General features: G+C 41.0%; 1 protein-coding gene across 4 annotated transcripts in view; it reads left to right on the forward strand.

Annotated features, from left to right (window-relative positions):
- Positions 1–16,074, forward strand: part of Aftph (aftiphilin) — a 54,892-nt gene extending 38,818 nt beyond the window's left edge. For 3 of the 4 annotated variants that reach the window (XM_021648457.2, XM_060365198.1, XM_021648459.2), the window contains 4 exons: positions 2,893–2,953; positions 4,422–4,502; positions 8,641–8,764; positions 14,963–16,074. In XM_021648457.2, the coding sequence (XP_021504132.1) occupies positions 2,893–2,953; positions 4,422–4,502; positions 8,641–8,764; positions 14,963–15,092 (396 nt within the window). In that variant the 3' untranslated portion in view covers positions 15,093–16,074. The remainder of the gene's footprint in view (positions 1–2,892; positions 2,954–4,421; positions 4,503–8,640; positions 8,765–14,962) is intronic. The other variant, XM_021648460.2, reaches the window with a different exon arrangement.
- The last annotated feature ends 2,134 nt before the right edge of the window (positions 16,075–18,208 follow it).

The raw sequence follows: 18,208 nt of genomic DNA on the forward strand, positions 1-18,208 counted from the left end.
GAGCATTTAGCTCAGTGGTAGACAAGCGTCAGTCCCTTGGAGCTAGTGCACAGCACAGACACAGAGCAAAGACACCCTTATAGTTACACTGCCTTCTGCGCCTCCATCCTTTATCCCTGGCATCTTTTCATGTTAGCATTTTACTTGGTTTTATACCTTCCTCCTCAGCCTCCAAGCTGGACAGGCTGAACTTGGCTTTTGGAAATTAGATGCTTATATTAATCTGCCTATCCCTATTTTACCAAAGCAATTTTAATATCTTCCCCAAAAAACTAATTCATGTTCCTATCCTGCATAATACAGTGTCTTTACCCATAAAAAAGTAAGTATAATGTTATGATAGTGCCTTTCTTACAATGAAGTGTAGGGCCAGTAATACCAACAATGTGAAAGCAAAGAAGTAACAGAATCTTGTTATTTAAAAGTCTAATGGAACACAAGTTATTTCCATAAGTGTTGTCAACACGGCCAACAAAAGAGAAAACAAAAACTGTTCTTCTGTATAAAAAATTGCCTCTTAAAATGAAATTACTACTCACTTAAAGAGCATTTGTCTTCTACCTTCTTTAATATTTACCATTGCTCACTCTTTTTTTTTTACTTTATTAAAATTCTGGATTTATTTCGCATGTATATTTGTCTCTCTACCATTTCCACATCTGACCACCACTATTGCTATGTCCTAGCATAAGAGTCCAGATGTACTTAAAACCAAGTAAAGGGTAGAGTTCTATCCTTGAAAACTGAACGGGCATTTTAGACAACACATTCTTGGCAATTGAATCTGGACAACATTTATCAAACACAGTAGGTAAAGTTCTCACTTTGCATTATAAAGGAATAACCAGATGTCAACTCTTAAAGAAATGGAGTAAGACGGAATAGTTCAAACTGTTTAAACCATTTTCTTAAAGACACTTCCTCCATTGCCAGAGATCTTGAATAGCCTCCTGGCCAGTCATCCATTTGCAATTCTTGACATAATTAGTGACCTTGGCTTCCACTTTGGGAAGAAACCTCCCTATTGCACTGAGGTTCCTGTAGGTCTCACATCTTTGTAGACTCTTCTGGGAAAGATCCACCAAGCCCACTCTTGAGTTCATATGCACATCATAGTAGGTTACTGCATTCATGTTGCAACTTTGTAGCTCGCCTGAACTTGCTTCACAGCACATGACACCAGACTATTCAAGTCTGCTCAGCTCTACCATTGTTCACTTTATGTTATGAAATGTAAAATGCTAGGGAGTCAAATCGGTTGTAAGAATTCATGTTAGTGCATTATTTCATAAATCTCCCAAGACATGGTGGCACATGCAGTGATCATGCTTGGAAGACTGAGCAGGAGGAGTGTGAGTTCAAACACCAGCCTGCCTTTACATAGTCAGTGCAAGGCCAGCCTGAGCAACCTAACAAGACTGTGTCTCAAAAAGAAAAAAACAAGTCTATTTCATGCAAATTCTAAGTCAGGGAGCTTGACCAAAATAAATACCTGACTTGTTATGGGGTCCACACACCTACATATCTGCCATCTGTTGAACGTCCTGAAGCACGAGGACCACAGGTTTGAGGCTATCCTGAGAAAATTAGCAGGACCTTGTCTCAAAAATACATTAATTGGGCTGGAGAGATGGTTCAGTGGGTTAAGAATGCTTGCCTGTGCAGGCATAAAGACATAACTTTCAGTCTCCCGCACTCAAATAAAAAGTAGGTATGTCACTCCAAGTCTGTAACCCCCGTGCTGTGCAGGTCAGAGACTGGAGGATCCCTGGGACTTGCTGACTGGCAGCCTAGGCCTGTTCAGTGAGTAACCCTGTCTCAGTAAAGTGAGGTGGAATGAGAGAAAGCAGCATGTCCAGTGCCTTCCCCTACTCTCCACACAGTCACACTCTGTCTCTCCTACAAGCATACACTTTAAATTAAAAATCTGAAAATCCCAAGCTAGGCTCAGTGGCGCACGCCTTTAATCCCAGCACTCTGGGAGGCAGAGGCAGGCGGACCCTCTATGAGTTCAAGGTGAGCCTGGTCTACAAAGCGGGTCCAGGACAGCTACGTACACAGAGAAAACCAAACCAAACAAAAGATGTCTCAAAAACCAAACCAAACAAAAGATGTACATCCCTTTCAGGCATGGTGGCACACGCCACTCCCAGCACTCAGGAGACAGAGGCAGGCAGATCTCTGAGTTTGAGGCCAGCCTGGTCTATATAGGGAGTCCCATGCTAGTCAGAACTCCAAAACTACAGAGTAAGACCTTGTCTCAAAAACAAACAAACAAAAAAGCATGTATCCTGTTTATTGGCCTACAGTGTCTTTTCTTTTGAAATCAGGAAACTTGTGAAGAGGTAGAGACCTTGTATGCCACCTTCTCATTTTATATCTCCTGAGACCAGCTTAGCTGGTAAAGGTCATGTCTAGTCATTTAGTAGTTACTATCAACTTCAACAACCCAAATGTCATGTCAGTGTAGTTCCTTCTCTGTTGTGTTGCATCGGATCGGATAGTGTTTCATGGCTAGTATTTAAGGAAATATAATCACTAAGTCTAAATCCTTTTCTTGAAATCTAACAGGTTAAAAAACAACTTGAAAAAAGATTGAAATAGAATTAGTGCATATACATGTTTGAAAATTAAAAGATACTCTATTTTTTGGATGCAGATTTCATATAATAAAACAATAAGAATATTGTTTATAATTTCAGTTTGTGTTGATATTTGCAAATAACCTGAAATTGTATATTATCCAAATTTAGCCAATAGATTCATTGTTGCATAGTCTTGTTGTACTTTTGAAGGGATTGCTTTGTTTAAGGATTCTTTATGTTGCTACTACATGTGCTGATTAATTTTTTCAATTCTGTTTTGTTTTGTGTTTTCGGTTTTCAACTCTAGGAGTCGCTCCCTCCCGTGCAGTTTGACTGGAGCAGCAGTGGCCTCACTAACCCCTTAGATGGTACGTCTCTCCGTAGAGCATCTAGCGGCAGGGCTAAAGCTAAGAAAGCCGCACAGTGCAGACAGACTTCTCTCTGCTGACTTCTGCTCTTATTTGAACGTAACCTCTTACTCTTATCTTTGGAAATTCAGGCTTTCTTTCTAAATAGCAATTGCTCAAGATACCAGCCGTTTCTGTAATCAACAGTATTAATGCCCAAGTATTGGTAGTAAGAGCAAGGTAAAGTTTTAGTTTCTTTATCTTAAGTCAGAATTAATTAGTTTAAATGATATTTTAGCTAGGACCAATTTGTTTGAATATTTTATAGCTTTACTTTGTGAAATTTTCTTGGTACAAAGTCTTGTGGCCAGAGGTTGCTCCAAAGCATAAAGCACAACTATTCACTTAACCAAAACCAGTGTGTACATAGATCCATATTTATTGACTTAATGTAGTTTTCAGATTCAGTAGTATTTTATAGAATACTTATATGCTAATGGGAGATGAATGATTTTTATGATTATTTTTAAACTTATGTCCAAATACTAACAGAGCAGTCCCAGAAATCAGTGGTTTTGCTTATCACTTTAGAACTCTGAAAGGGAGTAACTTATGCAAGTACTGTAGAGCCTTTACACACAGGACTAGTTTTAAAGCCCAAGCTATGGGTTTTCAGTGGCCCCTGGGTTATAATAGCTTCTTAAGTTGTTTGAGCCGTTGTCGAAAGTATCTGTTACTGTCTTCTCAGTGGCACTTACCATGCCATTGCCTGAGACACTCTTACCAGCTTTTCCTTGTAGCTGGGATCCTAGGACACCTGGAAACCATCAATGGAATGTCCTGGTGAAGGAAAGCCTGGATGCACCTTTTGCTGTTGTCTCATGTCTTTAGTCAAATCATCATGCTTTCTATTAACAACTTCTTTTGAAATGTATACTGTTTGTGATTACTGTTGCAGGGTTAAAGGGGAACAGTACAGCTTGTACATCAGGGCAGGGCGGCTACAGCATCCATGTTACGCTATTTTAAATAAGTTAGTGTGTTGGTGCATGTCCTAAACTCACAACTTTGTCATTCTTTTAAAAGCATTCATTAGAAACCAGAAATTGTTCATAAAAACTAACCTGAAAGATCAGGCATGCAGTGATTTAACACTGGGTTAAGATTAAGTATTGTTTCCCTTTAACTAGTATGCCTTCCCTGGTCTTTCTGATACCTTTCAGTTTTGATTGAAAGAGCTGACTTCTAACTAAAACCTAACAAAATTCTTTATATTGTACATGAGGAAGTATACATTGAGTTAAATTGTTACTTGAGTTATGAAAACCTAATGCTGTACACCTTGTTTTCATGCTGATTTTAAATGTGTAATGACTACTAATTATAACCTGCATGTTCAAGTGTGTGTCTACCCCTTTTTACACATACCCCTCCTCCCGTGGCTTACCTTCTGTGTGGCTGCCTACCAACACGGTCACTGAATTCCAAGCTAGTGGAGGTTCCACTCTTCTGAACCTTGATTTCTTTGGGCCCGTGGATGACAGTAGCTCTAGCAGCAGCGCAATCCCAGGTCAGCAGAGTGTTTAACTGTAGTTCTGGTTATTTACTAAAAGCATGACCACACTTGACTTTCCTATAAACAAGGGAACCGCTACACTGTATTCTCTCTAGCACCTGTCCTTCATGTATCTTCCTCTCTAATGTCTGACTGGAAGAAACAGCTTACACAAAATACATTTCTAAGAAAACTTTCTCAGAGGGTTATATTTAGAGCTGACAGTGGTTTCTACAATACTACAGCCCTAATGGCTTTAGACAGCTAAAGAGGTTTTGTTTTTCACCCCCTCTAAGAGGAAAATATATTTATTTGCTTGTTTTGAAAGCATAATCTACAAAGCCATTTGAAAATAACATTAGTTTAGAGAGATAAGAATGTTTTAGTATGTAAGTATGGCTTCATATTATAGTGTCTATAATAATGTAACTTTTACAAATTCTAGCATTTTAATTAGTTCTTATTAGTACTGCTAAATATATAATTAAATCCAAAATGTTTGAATCTAGCATGTAGTTATATAGTCCCATATCAAAAAATTACTATTTTATGTAGTTCTTAAATAGAAAGCATACTGTTAGTTTCTATGGAAGAAAAAAAATGTTGACAAAAGTTAATAGTAGAAAGTAATTGCTATGAACCTAACAGCTAAAAGTTAAGCTTTACCGGCACCTGTTAATGTTCAGCCCTATAGTCCATTGACCAAAGGACTAATGTATTTTGTCATTTTTCTAACCAAATAAAAGATGGAAATTATGATGGCATTTTAATGTTTACATTTTATTGAATATGATTCTAATGAATCCCTGTCATCCCAAGTTATGATCTGGTAGTCATTGATCATCATACAACTACTAGGGTTTTGTTCAAATACTAACTCCTGGAATGCATATTGAGGATTCCTTTCTGTGCCCGCCAGTGGCTAGTTTTGTAGCTAGCCTGGGTTCCTGAAAACTGTGGGGTGTTTTGTTTTGGGTGAATCTATTAGGTAACCCAGCCACCCACTTCATGGTTTATCTGCAGTGATGGTATATGAAGGAAAGTAACAAAGTCAGCAAAGGGCAAGCCTGGACCAGGAAACCATTCTCTTATCTACAGCTAAGGAAACTGCTCCTGCCACAGAGAAGTGGCACAGATCTCTAGGGTACACTGACTAGATTTCTCTCACCTAAGCTTCGAGTTTTCACTTTCATTGTTTTTAAATTTCTTGAGAGCATCTGAAAAAAAAAAAAAGTCTATATCTGGTCTTGCTACTCACTTAAATTTGGTATTTTACTACTTAGAGTTCTACTAAGTATATATATCTGACTTATGAAACAGCCTGGAGGAGCTAAAATTGTCTGACAATTCATGATACTTGTGAGGTAAAGGGTGAAAACAAGAGCTATCCAAGTTCCCTCTCAGCTGAATTTGATCACAGTCTGCATTATAATTAAAGAGGTCACTTTTTCTTATGGGTGCCTAAAACTTGGTGTAGATTTAAAATTTGCTTATATTGTAAACTCATTTCAAAAGTACTGATAAGAGCACAAATAAACCTGGTTGCTTAAAGAGGGGCCGAGGTAGCTGGTAATTGGGCTCAGGGTACAACTGAAAGAAAAACAGTGTTTGCAAAGTTTAACGCTGCAGTGGACTTGAGCACAGCATGGCCCAGTGCAGTCTCTCCCCTGTGAAACCTTTTAAGTCTGGGCTTTCATCAGGGTGCTCTAGCTGCTGTGTAAATTTAGGTAAAATAAATTTGCCTCGGCTTTTTATTGTTATTGGATTTTATTACTAAAACTTTTCCCCCAGTCTTTGGGTTTCAATGCCTTCCTTAGTGTTCCATCTTAACACTTGTTTGTCTTTTTTAACTTGTTTATGGGAAAGTCATTTTATCTTAGCTTGCGGTTAATTATCTTGTGTGTGATTCTTAGGAGGTTGGTGTAGAATTTGGTTGGCTACTTTTAATTGTGTAATTAAGCTGTGCCTCATTAAAGTTCTATTAAGAAAAACTTTTCCACTAGAAAAATTCTCTGTATAGTAGACAATTGCCTTGTTTCTGCAAAATTAAATGTAGATGTTACAGATCTCAGTCATTTTTTTGGTTTGGGGTCAGTTTATGGAGGGGGGGAGAATGTTGTTTGGGGCTAGAAAGGTGACTTTTTCCTGTCATTGTCAGCACTGTTGTTTCCAGTCTGCCACTATTTGACAGCTGAGCGCCCAGTATTTTATAAACCCGTCAAAGATTTTACTGGCGCTTTCCTTTACAGTCAGAATGCAGTTGTTCTGCATGACACGTAGATCTCACCTTCAATATTGTGGAATGGTGTGCTGGAAGCTCACCTTTAATGTGGAAGAGAGAAATAGTTTGGGTTCATTTGATCTTTATATAGACATTTACAATCTCATACGTCTTAACTTTGGCTGTATGCTTATTGTAGAAAAACAAGTTTTTAAGTGTGTGCTGAAAATGTATGTGAATGAGCTATTATGAACTTGGGAAGCAACATGCAGCTTCTTCCTTGTTGGGCTCTACCTGTGGACTCAGTAGTTCATTCGATTTCTATAAACATCTGAGATCCATATTTCTGTCTGTGCTCATCCAGAGTTGGTTCAGAAAGGAAAGAACTTGTTTATGCATTTATTATACTTTTAGTCTAATCTTGTAGGCTTTTCTTAGAAAATAAAATTAGACCAAGTACAACCTTGCACATCATAGACCCAGGTGAGGCAGAAGGATCACCTGAACTCAGGATTTCAAGGACAACCTGAGTAATACTGTAATGAAAAATAAAATGGAGACTCTGTCAAACGTGTTGTAAACTGATGCTTACCTGTGGCCCCCGCTTAGTCTCCTCTGTTACCCTAACTGGGTGTCCTAACTGTAGGCTGCCAGATTTAGATGAGACTACATGTGTGTAACTGACCCCAGAGTAGTGCACTCACCCACTTTTCCTCAAGTGTTTTGCCCTCTCCACCTTTTACTTGAAGAACATGCAATATTTTTAAGTACTAATTTGATGCTTTCAAAAATTGTTCACCTTTAGTTATGACCAAATCATTTTCTACAGTAGAGACTTCATATTAATCTCCAAGTCTCTTACATGGAAGAAAATACTGGAGTTTTAAGAAAAGAAAAATGGGATGAACTCAGGGCAGGGTTCAAAGTTAGGTTCAGTGGCCAGTTTAAAAGTTGCAGATGCTGAGCTCGAATGATGGCTCAGCACTCAAGAACACTGGCGACTTCTCCAGGGGTCCTAGGTTCAATTCCCAGCACCCACATCTATCTAACTCCAGATCCAGTGGTCCAAAGGCCTTTACAAAGACACACGCGCAAGCAAGACACCAACATACATAAAAGAAAAAATAAAGTAATTTTTTAAACAATTGAAAATGTTAGCATCAGGTTTAGTGACTCATACCTTTAATCTCAATACTCAGGAAGCTGAGGCAGGAGAATTGTCATGAGTCAAAGCCAGTATAGGCTGCAGAGTAAGATCCTGTCTCAAAATAAGTAAAATAAAAATAGGGACTATCATAGCATGTTCATTCTACTTATAAACACTGATGTGTCAGAAATAAATACAGAACCGAGTGATGGAAATTCTTAAAGCATTTGGGAGGCATCTTTTACATAGAACATTTATTTCAAAATGGGATTTCTATGTGTTCCTTTTATAGCTACTTCAAAGCCTTACCATAAAATTTAAAAAAACAGAACAGAACATGTGGCTGGATAATTGGCTCGATGGTTAAGAGCACTGGCTGCTCTTGCTCTGGGTTCTGTTCCCATACCTCCATGGTGGCTCACAGTTATCTGTGACTCCAGTTCAGGGGCTCCTACACCCCCTTCTGGCCTCCTCAAGTACTGGGCATGCAAGTGATGTGCATACGTAAATGCAGACCAGCACACACAAAATAAACAAACAAATAAGCTCGGCTGGAAGGTGAGAACCAGCTGCACAGTTACCTGCCGTCCAGCCACGTGGCACGCGTGTTCTCATGCGGCCGCACACAGCCATGACTTCTCACATGCACAAGAGTAGCACGTGTCTGACAGCGAGTGGTGCTTGTGCAGGCTCAGATGTGGGTAGAGAATGCTGTTACGTCTTGGATTGTGGCTCACTGTAACCCATGCAGCTTGCCCTCACTCGCTGTCATTCTGTGCTGTAAGGTGTGGATCCAGAGTTGTATGAATTAACAACTGCTAAGCTGGAGACCTCCACCTCAAGCCTCAAAGTGACTGATGCATTTGCGAAGCTCATGTCTACAGTGGAGAAGACAAGCACGTCGACCAGGTAAACAACTGCTCTGACCTTTACTCTGCTTTAAACAGCACAAGCAAAGCATGCAAGAGGCAGTGTTACATCTTAAATCTACTAGAGGGTGATATCTTAAATCCAGTAGAAAACATCCAATTAATGTTTAATGATAAACTTTTTGGAGAAGACTGATAGATGAAGCCCTCTTCCCCACCCCACCCCCAAAGAAAATGATTCTGATTAACTATTGAAATGCTGACGCCACTGAGGAACATCCCCTAGCCCTTCACCGTTAGAGAGAAAAGCATTTTTCAGAATCAGTTTCACATTCCTGGTGTCACCTGAGCTACTGTGTTCACATTGAAGCTAAGACAGAGAAAAGACCTATTTCTAATTTTCAGAACTTTTGCTGCTGTGCACATAACTTGAGGCTTCATGCGCTCCTTTACCAAACGTGTGGGGCCTCTTTAGGGGCAGGTATCTTCTGCTGTTAGAACCAGAGACAAGGAATGTCACTAGGACCTTACATTTAGGGTTTGACACACTTGGGTGTCCATGCTTTACAGAGCAAGCATCAGATGAGCCAGTTGCTAGTAGAAGACAGTGCAGACAGCCCGTAACTAGTGCCAGTGCAAACCCTGATTGGCTAGCGGTCTTCCCAGCCTCCCAGAGCACCGTTCATCTTCATCTCCAAGACGGGTGTTCTGGTGTGTCGGTTGCCCACTTCGGGAACTTTAGAATTTCCTATTGCATCATCCACACCATTTCGATTTATCTTTTAAAGTTAATTCTTTCATTTAAAAAAAAAATCCTTTCTCCCTTTTTCTTACATTTTTTTTTTTTTTTTTAATTTTAGGTTAAATGATTGCAATCTCTTTGGGTTGTTTGTTTTTTGAGACAGGGTCTCTCTGTGAAGCCCTGACTGTCCAGAAACTTGTTATGTAGACCACACTGGCCTTGAACTTAGAAAGAACCACCTGCCTCTGTCTCCTGAGTGTGTGTGCCATCATGCCAGACTTAAACGGTTGCAGGGTCTGTTAAACTTTATTCCCTATAGGTGTTCATTTAACAGATGCTAACAAGTTAAAAGCTGCTGATACTCATTTGATGGCTGTAGATGCCTCTCCCTTCTCCAGGAAATAGAGCCTAGAGGCCTTTGGTCCACAGGCACACTCGGTTGCTGTCATTGCCCGTCATGTGCCCCGGCACTTCCGACCTGCATGTTGAGTATGCCCTCTGCTAACCACACTGTTGTAGGATTTGTGCTCCGATTTTCTGTGACTCCTTGCGATTCTGAGCCAACCCTGCTGCTTCCTTACTTCCCTGCAGTTGCACCTCCTGGCTTCCCAGTTAGGAGAATTCACCCATGCGCCAGTAGGAGGAGCTCTACCCTACGTTGTTAGCTGTGCCCCTTCAGGCTTTTAAGGCCTTAAAGTACCTGTATTGCCCAACCCCTGTGGCTGCTAACGTTTTTTCATCTTCTGAACTAAAAGAATAAGCTGAAATTGTAGCATACATCTAGGAGGTAACTCCTTTATGGTGATTATCTGGCCTTTCTGCTGTTGAGGTACAGCAGAAAGCCAGGGCTTTGCTTGCATACTCCAGACTGTTTCCTCAGACCCACTTTAACATTTAAAAGGAAATAAATTTGAAGCAAGCTGCCAACTTTGGATTTCATTTTGAAGAATGTTTTGCTTTTTGAAAATATTGATTGAAACTAATGAAAAAAAATCCACAACTTAATATTAGTATTTAAAGTTACAAAATATCACCAGAGGATTTTTGATTAAGGTGTTTTTGTTTTTTGCAGGGACAGAAGTTGTTTTTCTCTTCTCTTCTCTTCTCTTCTCTTCTCTTCTCTTCTCTTCTCTTCTCTTCTCTCCTCTTCTCTTCTCTCCTGTCCTCCTTCCCTCTCTTCCCCTTCCCTCTCCTCCCCTCCCCTCCCCTTCTCTCTCTTTTTCTGCAATGGTGGGATCAAACCAAGAACATGCATGCTAGGTAGATGCTTAAACAGAGCTTCAGCCCAGCCTTCCGTGACAGGCAAGCGGCACATACGACTTTATACGGTTTTCTCAATATCTTGATCTTTAGGATTTATTTCTTTTTTCTTTTTCTTTTTAAGGTTAGCAAAAATAATCTTGCCTCTTGACATTACATAGAAGGTAGAATGGAAAAGATTTATGAAAAGAGCCATAGGATAAGAAAGGGTTAAAGCAGTAGTTGAAGTGGGTATAGTGATGAAGCCTATAATTTCAGCACTCAGAAAACTGAGGCAGGAGGATTATAAACTTGAGACCAGCCTAAGCTACAAAGCAAAACCTGTCTCCAAAAGCAAAAAAAAAAAAAAAAAAAAAAAAAACTACAGTTGGGATAGAGGACATTTGATATGAAACACTCCTTCCCCCCCCCCCCCATTTCTAAAGTTAATATTTGTTTATTTTTGTCAGGGATGATGGGTGCTCTGCTTGCGCCTTGATCGGAGGTCAGAGGACAACTCATGGTAGTCAGTTCTCTCCTCCCACCGTGTTGTCCCAGGGACGAAACTCAGGTTGTCAGGCTTGGTGGCAAGCTCCTGTGCTGCTAAGGCCCTCTTGCAGGCCCTCACATACTTTTCTAAGAGCCTTTGAATATGTCAGGAAACTTGATGTGGCCTGTCTTCTCTTCCCATAGCTTGTAAAGTCATTTTTTTACGGCGGTCATTTTCGTGTTTGTGTTGGGTGTTTTGGCACATTCTGTTTATGGCTGGAGCCGGTTTGTCCCTCCTTAGGTGACTTAATAGCCCACTTTGATGGGCCACCACCTGACGTCGAACTTTGTGCAAGCCAAATGGACATAACGCACTACAGACCAAAATTCCTGAACTTTAAGCAGTCCTCCTGCCTTAACCTTCCCAGTGGCCAGGACTACAGATGTGCCTATGCCTGGCTGTGTGGGGGATGGGGGGTTCCTAGGGCCTTGTGCATGCCAGGTGAGCACTGCAGCCCGCAAGCCCTGATCTGCATCACCAGCAGTGTCTTCGTAGTTAAAGAAATCATGTTCTTGCTCAGCTGTCCTAATATGGAGAAAGGTTATTTTCTAACTTAAGTTAGTGCATGGTCAGCTGCTAAGTAGCTACAGAGAGGCCACCACTAACTTGACATTGGTAAAAGCCAGAGAACTAGTGGCTAACTAATCACTTCGGGCTTTCAGTTTTAGATTTTATTGATTTAATTAATATAGCCTAAGACCTTGCTCATGTGTGTAAATTCACTAGCTTTTAGTAGGTTCACAAAGCTTTGCAACTGTTATCATTAAATTAACACAGCCATGTTTATTACTTTGAGCCTTAAAATCCTCTGTATACCTCTTCCAGTTGTGGGGTCTAGCTGTGGGGTTTTGTCAGGGTCTCAGGCTGAGGTTTTAGCTCAGCTGTAACATTTGCCTAGCATGCACAGGCCCTGGGATTGAGCCCTGATACAACACGGCAAAAAAGAGGAGGAGGGAGGGAAGCAAGCTTACTCAGGCTTGTCTCTGACCAGTGCCCTCACCCCCAGGCGCCACATTACAGATGTGCACACCACGCGGAGCCTCATGCCCTGCGGCATCTGGTTGAGACAGTCTCATGTCACCCACTGGCTTTGAACACCTGATTCTCTCGGCATTCACCTCCAGAGTGCTGGGATGTAATGTTTTCTACCCCCACCGCATTCTCTCAAAAAATTCTCTGACTTTTTGGTTGTAGCTATCCCAGTGGGTATGAAGTTGTGTCTGGTTTTAATTTTCATTTCCGTGGTAGCGGAGCTATTAGACATCTTCTGATGTGCTCATTAGCACCCATGCACTGCCTTCAAGGGTACCACATCAGAGTCGACCTGTTTCTAGTCAGATATTTGTGACGGTTCCTTAGAGGCACAAATAACCAGGCCTTTGTCAGATTCAGCATTTTCAAGTCCTGAAAGAGATAAAGAAACTCTGTTATCTCTTTCAGTTTTCAAGCCATGTATTGACATTCAAAAGCATTTATTTTTGATGAAACCCAATTTGTTTGTTTTGTTACTTGTGCTTTAGGTTGAAAAAATGAATGCCTAATTCAAAATTAGAAAGTTCTTATACCTAAGAGTTTGTTTCAGCTCTTATATGTGGGTCTTTAATGCATTTTGGGTTTGGGGGTGGGTTGGTTGGTTGGTTGGTTGGTTGGTTTCTTGAAACAAGGTTTCTCTCCCAGAACTCACTCTGTAGACCAGTCTGGCCTCAAACTCAGAGATCTGCCTGCCTCTGCCTCCTTATTGCTCTGTTAAAAGCATGCACCACCACTGCCCAACTTTTTAATTCCTTTTTTTTTTAAAGATGTATTTATTTATTATGTATACATTGTTCTGTCTGCATGTACACCTGCACGCCGGAAGAGGGCACCAGATCTCATTATAGGTGGTTGTGAGCTACCATGTGGTTGCTGGGAATTGAACTCTAGTCCTTTTTGGTTTTGGTTTTGGTTTTGGTTTTGGTTTTGTTTCTAGAGACAGGATTTCTGTGTAGACTTGGCTGTCCTGCATTTGATTTGTAGACCAGGCTGGCCTCTGCCTTCCAGAGTGCTGGGTTTATAGGTGTGTGCCACCATGCCTGGCCGCATTTTGAATTAGTTTTAATATAGTGGAAGATGAGAGAGGTTTACATTCCATTCCCCCCTTCTCTGCCCTGTAAAGAGATATCCAGTTGTCCTGGAACTTTCTTGAAAAGTTTCTTTTCCCTTTTGAAAGGTCTTGTCATGTTTGCGAAAAAAAAGTGAATTGAGCCTAGGCCATTCTTTCTGACTTATGAGTAGACCATTGACAAAAAAAGGGTAAATCTTAGCTAGAAAGCAACAAAGATCGATATAATTGTTCTCAAATTCTCAAACATGTGCATTTTGTATTTTAATAAGAATAGCTCACATGAATTAACTACAAATATATGAACAAGCTTACCAATTGTATAAGCTTTTTCAATTGTTTCATATTGCCTCTGAAAGCCGTTGGTGAAACCCAGGCCAATCTTGACAGTTGTCTCCTGGTTAAGGACTTCCCTTGTGCTTCTGTCCTGGGCTACCTGCACTTCACACCTAGGGAAATCCATGCAAGACTGCTCTACTTGTTTTCAGCAAGTGATGCTCACTCTGTTCTTTATTCCCCAATTTTCTGTAAACTGGAGACTGTATGTATGAGAAAACCACTAATGGCATGGCCACCTGCTGACCATTTCACTCTATAGTCCGCATTAGTGATCCTAAGATTGAGACCAGAAAGCAAAACATTCTTCGACTCTGAAGTGATGCAATTATATACTAGTTCCTCAAGCAGCTGTTGATTTATTACCATTAAATGCAGTCTAAAATGTAAATCTGTTTTTAAAAAGTACAGGATTGCCTTTGTGTTCTTCTACGACACACTAGAACTGGATTGCATATTGATTCATCTGCTCTGACGGCCATAACAGAATTGGGCTTTCTGCAGTCAAGTTCGAATGATCTTTGGTCTGAAATTAATCTGTGTTACTATAATGATACTTTCAGTATATTTAACGACCTGGATGGGCTTGGATGATGTGGATGGCATTAGCCACGTTTGCCACTCGTTGTGCATTTTCTTCAGCTTGCCCACTGTTTCGCTAGGAGTTTTTGTACATCTGTGATTTGCTTCAAATTATGTGTTAGAGTGGGGAGAGATGTGGTTAAATAACATTATTGACATGGCCAGAGACCTGTGAAGTCAGATTTTCCCACAAGTTCTGCTTGTGCCCAGTTCTCGTGTTGCTGCCGGCATCCCTGCCTGGCTGAGGGCTTTGGCTCCTGGAATTCCCCATTAGGGTAAGAAAGCCTGAGCTTCAGTGACTTACCATGTCTTGCACCACACCTTTTGTGTTGAGGTGATGTTGGTAGTTTTGCAGTGGGCAGGGGAAATCCCGGTGGGCAGACTGTTACCAGAGCTTTAGCACTATCCTTGTACTTAGTAACTTTTGAAAATGATTGCAGGTTCGGTGCTTTCAGCCTAAAGTAAAGCTTTGAGCCTGTACGCATGTACATGTGGATATCTGTGTCTTCATACTTGATTTCATGAACAACAGAAAAGTCCCATGTTGTTCCTTACTCAGCAGGCAGCAGAGGAAAAGACGGTCAGATGCCCGAGACTGCTGCCTGCAAACCTGAGGAGGGAACTTGTTTTCCCGTTTGACCGATAGCACAGTCTCGCTAACACACTTGTCTTTCTCGTTGGCTGATAGGAAACCAAAAAGAGAGGAGCACTTAAGTGAAGAAGCCGTGAAGGTGATCGCCAGCCTTCCTGACCTGACCTTCATGCATGCCAAGGTGTTGATGTTCCCAGCCACGCTGACGCCTTCCACAGGCTCCTAAGAACAAGCAGGCGGACAGCTGCTTCAATTGGACAGTTTTAAACACACTTTTCTTTCCTCCATCCTTCCCTGCCATCAGAAGCATATCTGTTGTAATTTAAAAATAAATAAATGCATTCGAGTTCAGCTGATTTGTTGGTAAGCCACACTAGAAAGGTATACATAGTAATGTATATTTATTTACATACTGAAGTCCTAAATTTATATTAGAAAAAATGTAAATAATTGGGGATGAACATTTTTGAAGATTTATTCTTTTGTGTTGCTGGGGTGTATACATTTATGTCTTTGTGAAATACACTGGTGGTGTCCTTCTTAAAAACTTTTGAAATAAAAAAAATTAAAAACTCAAATCTCCACTGTCTGTGAAATCCCCTTCAGTCTTTTCTCATTGCATCTACTGCTCTTAATTTTCCCTATCATAAGTTCTGTTACTTTTACTATCACAAAAACCTCCAAAATTCCTGTTTGATTTTCAATTTTGTATGTTAAGGGTCTGTTGGGACCTGGCTTTTGTTAACTTTTCTGGGCTCTGTTTTTAGTCTTTTCAGTCTGGCATATTGCTGTGTGGCCTTCTGCAGAGGTCCTCATCACTGCTCTCTGTTTGTGTGCTGTGGATCACTGTCAGATTTTGATTGGAGGCTTCAAAGAGATTGTGCCTGTTTTAATTAGTGTGATCTGGAGAAGGACCAAATTATATGAATGTCTTAAAATAAAATTTGTAGAAGTCTTTCTGTTCTCTCATACCACTATTTTCTGAAGATTTTGCACAGTGTGAAACGACATAATCATAGATTGCTATGGTTTAGGCTGTATATACAGTTAAAAATTATGGGTTTTAAATGTTTGGGGAAATTCCTATGGAAAAAGAGAGACATGTAGAAGAGCCTCTAACAGGTTAATGTGCATGCCCAAGGGTTTTTGAGATTTCAGTGTGTAAATTTCCTTTTAGCTTATACAATAATAAAATAATTTAAAAGAAATTTAGCCTTTTGTCTTTGTACTTTAGTATCTCAGGGAAAATGTAGTGCATTTGAATGTGAGGTTTTATTCAGAAGTAATGAATTTTGTTTCAAATGAAGTAATTTGATTGAACTACTACCTGGTTAAAATCGGGAACAATTAGAATCAGGTCTCCAAGAACTGAATCATGAGGCTGGAGAGATGCTCAGGGGTCAAGAGCACTTGTTCTTGCAGAAGATCCAGGCTCTGCTCTCGTGTTACAACCATCCATAACTACAGTGCCAGCCCCTCTTCTCACATTTAAAGCTACCAAGCATGCTTGTGTTGCACAGACATACAGGCAAGCAAAGCGTTCGTACACGTAAAATGAAATTCATGTAAGATGCTCCAGGCCAGCTAGCCTGGTTTACACAGTGACAGAGACTCACAAACAAGATGGAAAGGGAACAAACTAAAGGTTGTCTATACTGACACATGCTCCACCCAAACACACACTGGAAAAATAGGATCAGTGCTTCTTAACAGCTGAACTGTCTTCATGTGTACAACATGAAACCAAAGAAATTCCCATGATTCACTAGAACAGATCTATCAGAATGTTGAGAAAGGGAGTACCCCCTCCAAGAAAATGTTTGCATCAAATTAAGGCAAGCAGAAATGTCCTAAAGAGTCATTTAGGGGTAGATGGAAAGATGGCACAATGGTTAAGAACACCTGTTGCACCTGAAGAGGACCAGGGTTTGATTCCCAGCACCCACATGGTGGCTCACAAACATCTTCTCAAACTCCAGTTCCAAGGGACCCAGCACCCTGTTCTTACCTCCACTGGTACCAAGCAGACATGAATTATACATACATACATACATGCAGGCAGGCAAAATAACCACACATATAAAAATATGTTAGTCTAAGACAAAAGTAGTTTTATAATATTGTCATTAGGTGTTTGCCAGAAGGTTCTGTGACATTCACTGAAGAACAAGCTGTCAGCCAATGGCAGACTGTGGTGTCCACTAGAATGTTCTAGGGGAAGCTTTCCATTGACAGCTTCCTGGTTGCCAACTAAGTATGGCCAGACATGCTTCCTGCCTGATATTTCAGGCCTGAAATAAGGACTTGGGCTGTTTTGCAGCACTATTCCCCCAGCCAGCGCCGCATTCACAAGTTCAGCTGTGCCACTTTACTTAGGAACGGTCATCACGGCTGCACTTGCTGACTGCTGACCTCTCACAGAGGAGGATGGTAGAACCCTGACCTGAGTCTCCAGCCCGCCATATGCATCTTGGTCCTGGCTGCACATGGCCTTTGTTTGGGGTCTTGACGCGGGCCTATAGTGTGTAGTCTGAGGAAGTCTAGGGGAAGTCCATCTACACAGCCATGGGGAGGCCATCATCCAGATTGGCTGACGACATCCCAGTGTGACTCTTTTGGGACCACGTATGTCCCTGTCAGTAGCCCTGCGTAAGTATGCCTAATGAAGTCATTGTCTTGGGGGGGGGGAGAACTGTGCTTTGTTGTTGGAACCTTACAAGAAGTTATATATTGCATAGTTTCCCCACCCCAGGTGAAAATCCTCACAACAGGAGAAGGATGGCTGTTTTAATTGTCAGCTTGACTACATCTAGAATTAGCTAAAACCCAAAAGTGGCTGGGTACACCTAAAAGGGGTTTTTGCTAAGTTAAGTCATTTGAGGTAGGGAGATCCACTTCTAATCCAGACCTTTGAGGTGGGAAGACCTGCCTCTAATCTGTTCCACACCTCCTGCAGGCAGACTGTATGAGGACATAGAAAAAGGAAGCTTTTGCTCTGTGCCTGCTTGCCCTCGCCTCCCTCACAAGTCCATTCCTTCACTGGCATCAGAGTCTACTTCTTTGGCATCCAGCATATGGTGAAGGTCAGCTGACAGACCCAGCCTCCTGGACTGAACAGCTACTGGATTCTTGGACCTTCCTGCTATTGTTGGATTAGCTGGACTGCAGCCTGTTAAGTCATTCTAATAAATCCCCTTTCTACATATATACATTCTCTTAAGTTCCACCGCTCTAGAACTGTGACTACTACAATGGGCTACAGGATCAAAAACTTTGGGTGTAGCTCAGCAGTCGGGCATGTGCTTTACGTGCATAACGAATTTGGCTCCAAGCGTGTATTCT

Source organism: Meriones unguiculatus, chromosome 12, assembly GCF_030254825.1.
Source record: "Meriones unguiculatus strain TT.TT164.6M chromosome 12, Bangor_MerUng_6.1, whole genome shotgun sequence".
NCBI classification, from domain to species: Eukaryota; Metazoa; Chordata; class Mammalia; order Rodentia; family Muridae; genus Meriones; species Meriones unguiculatus.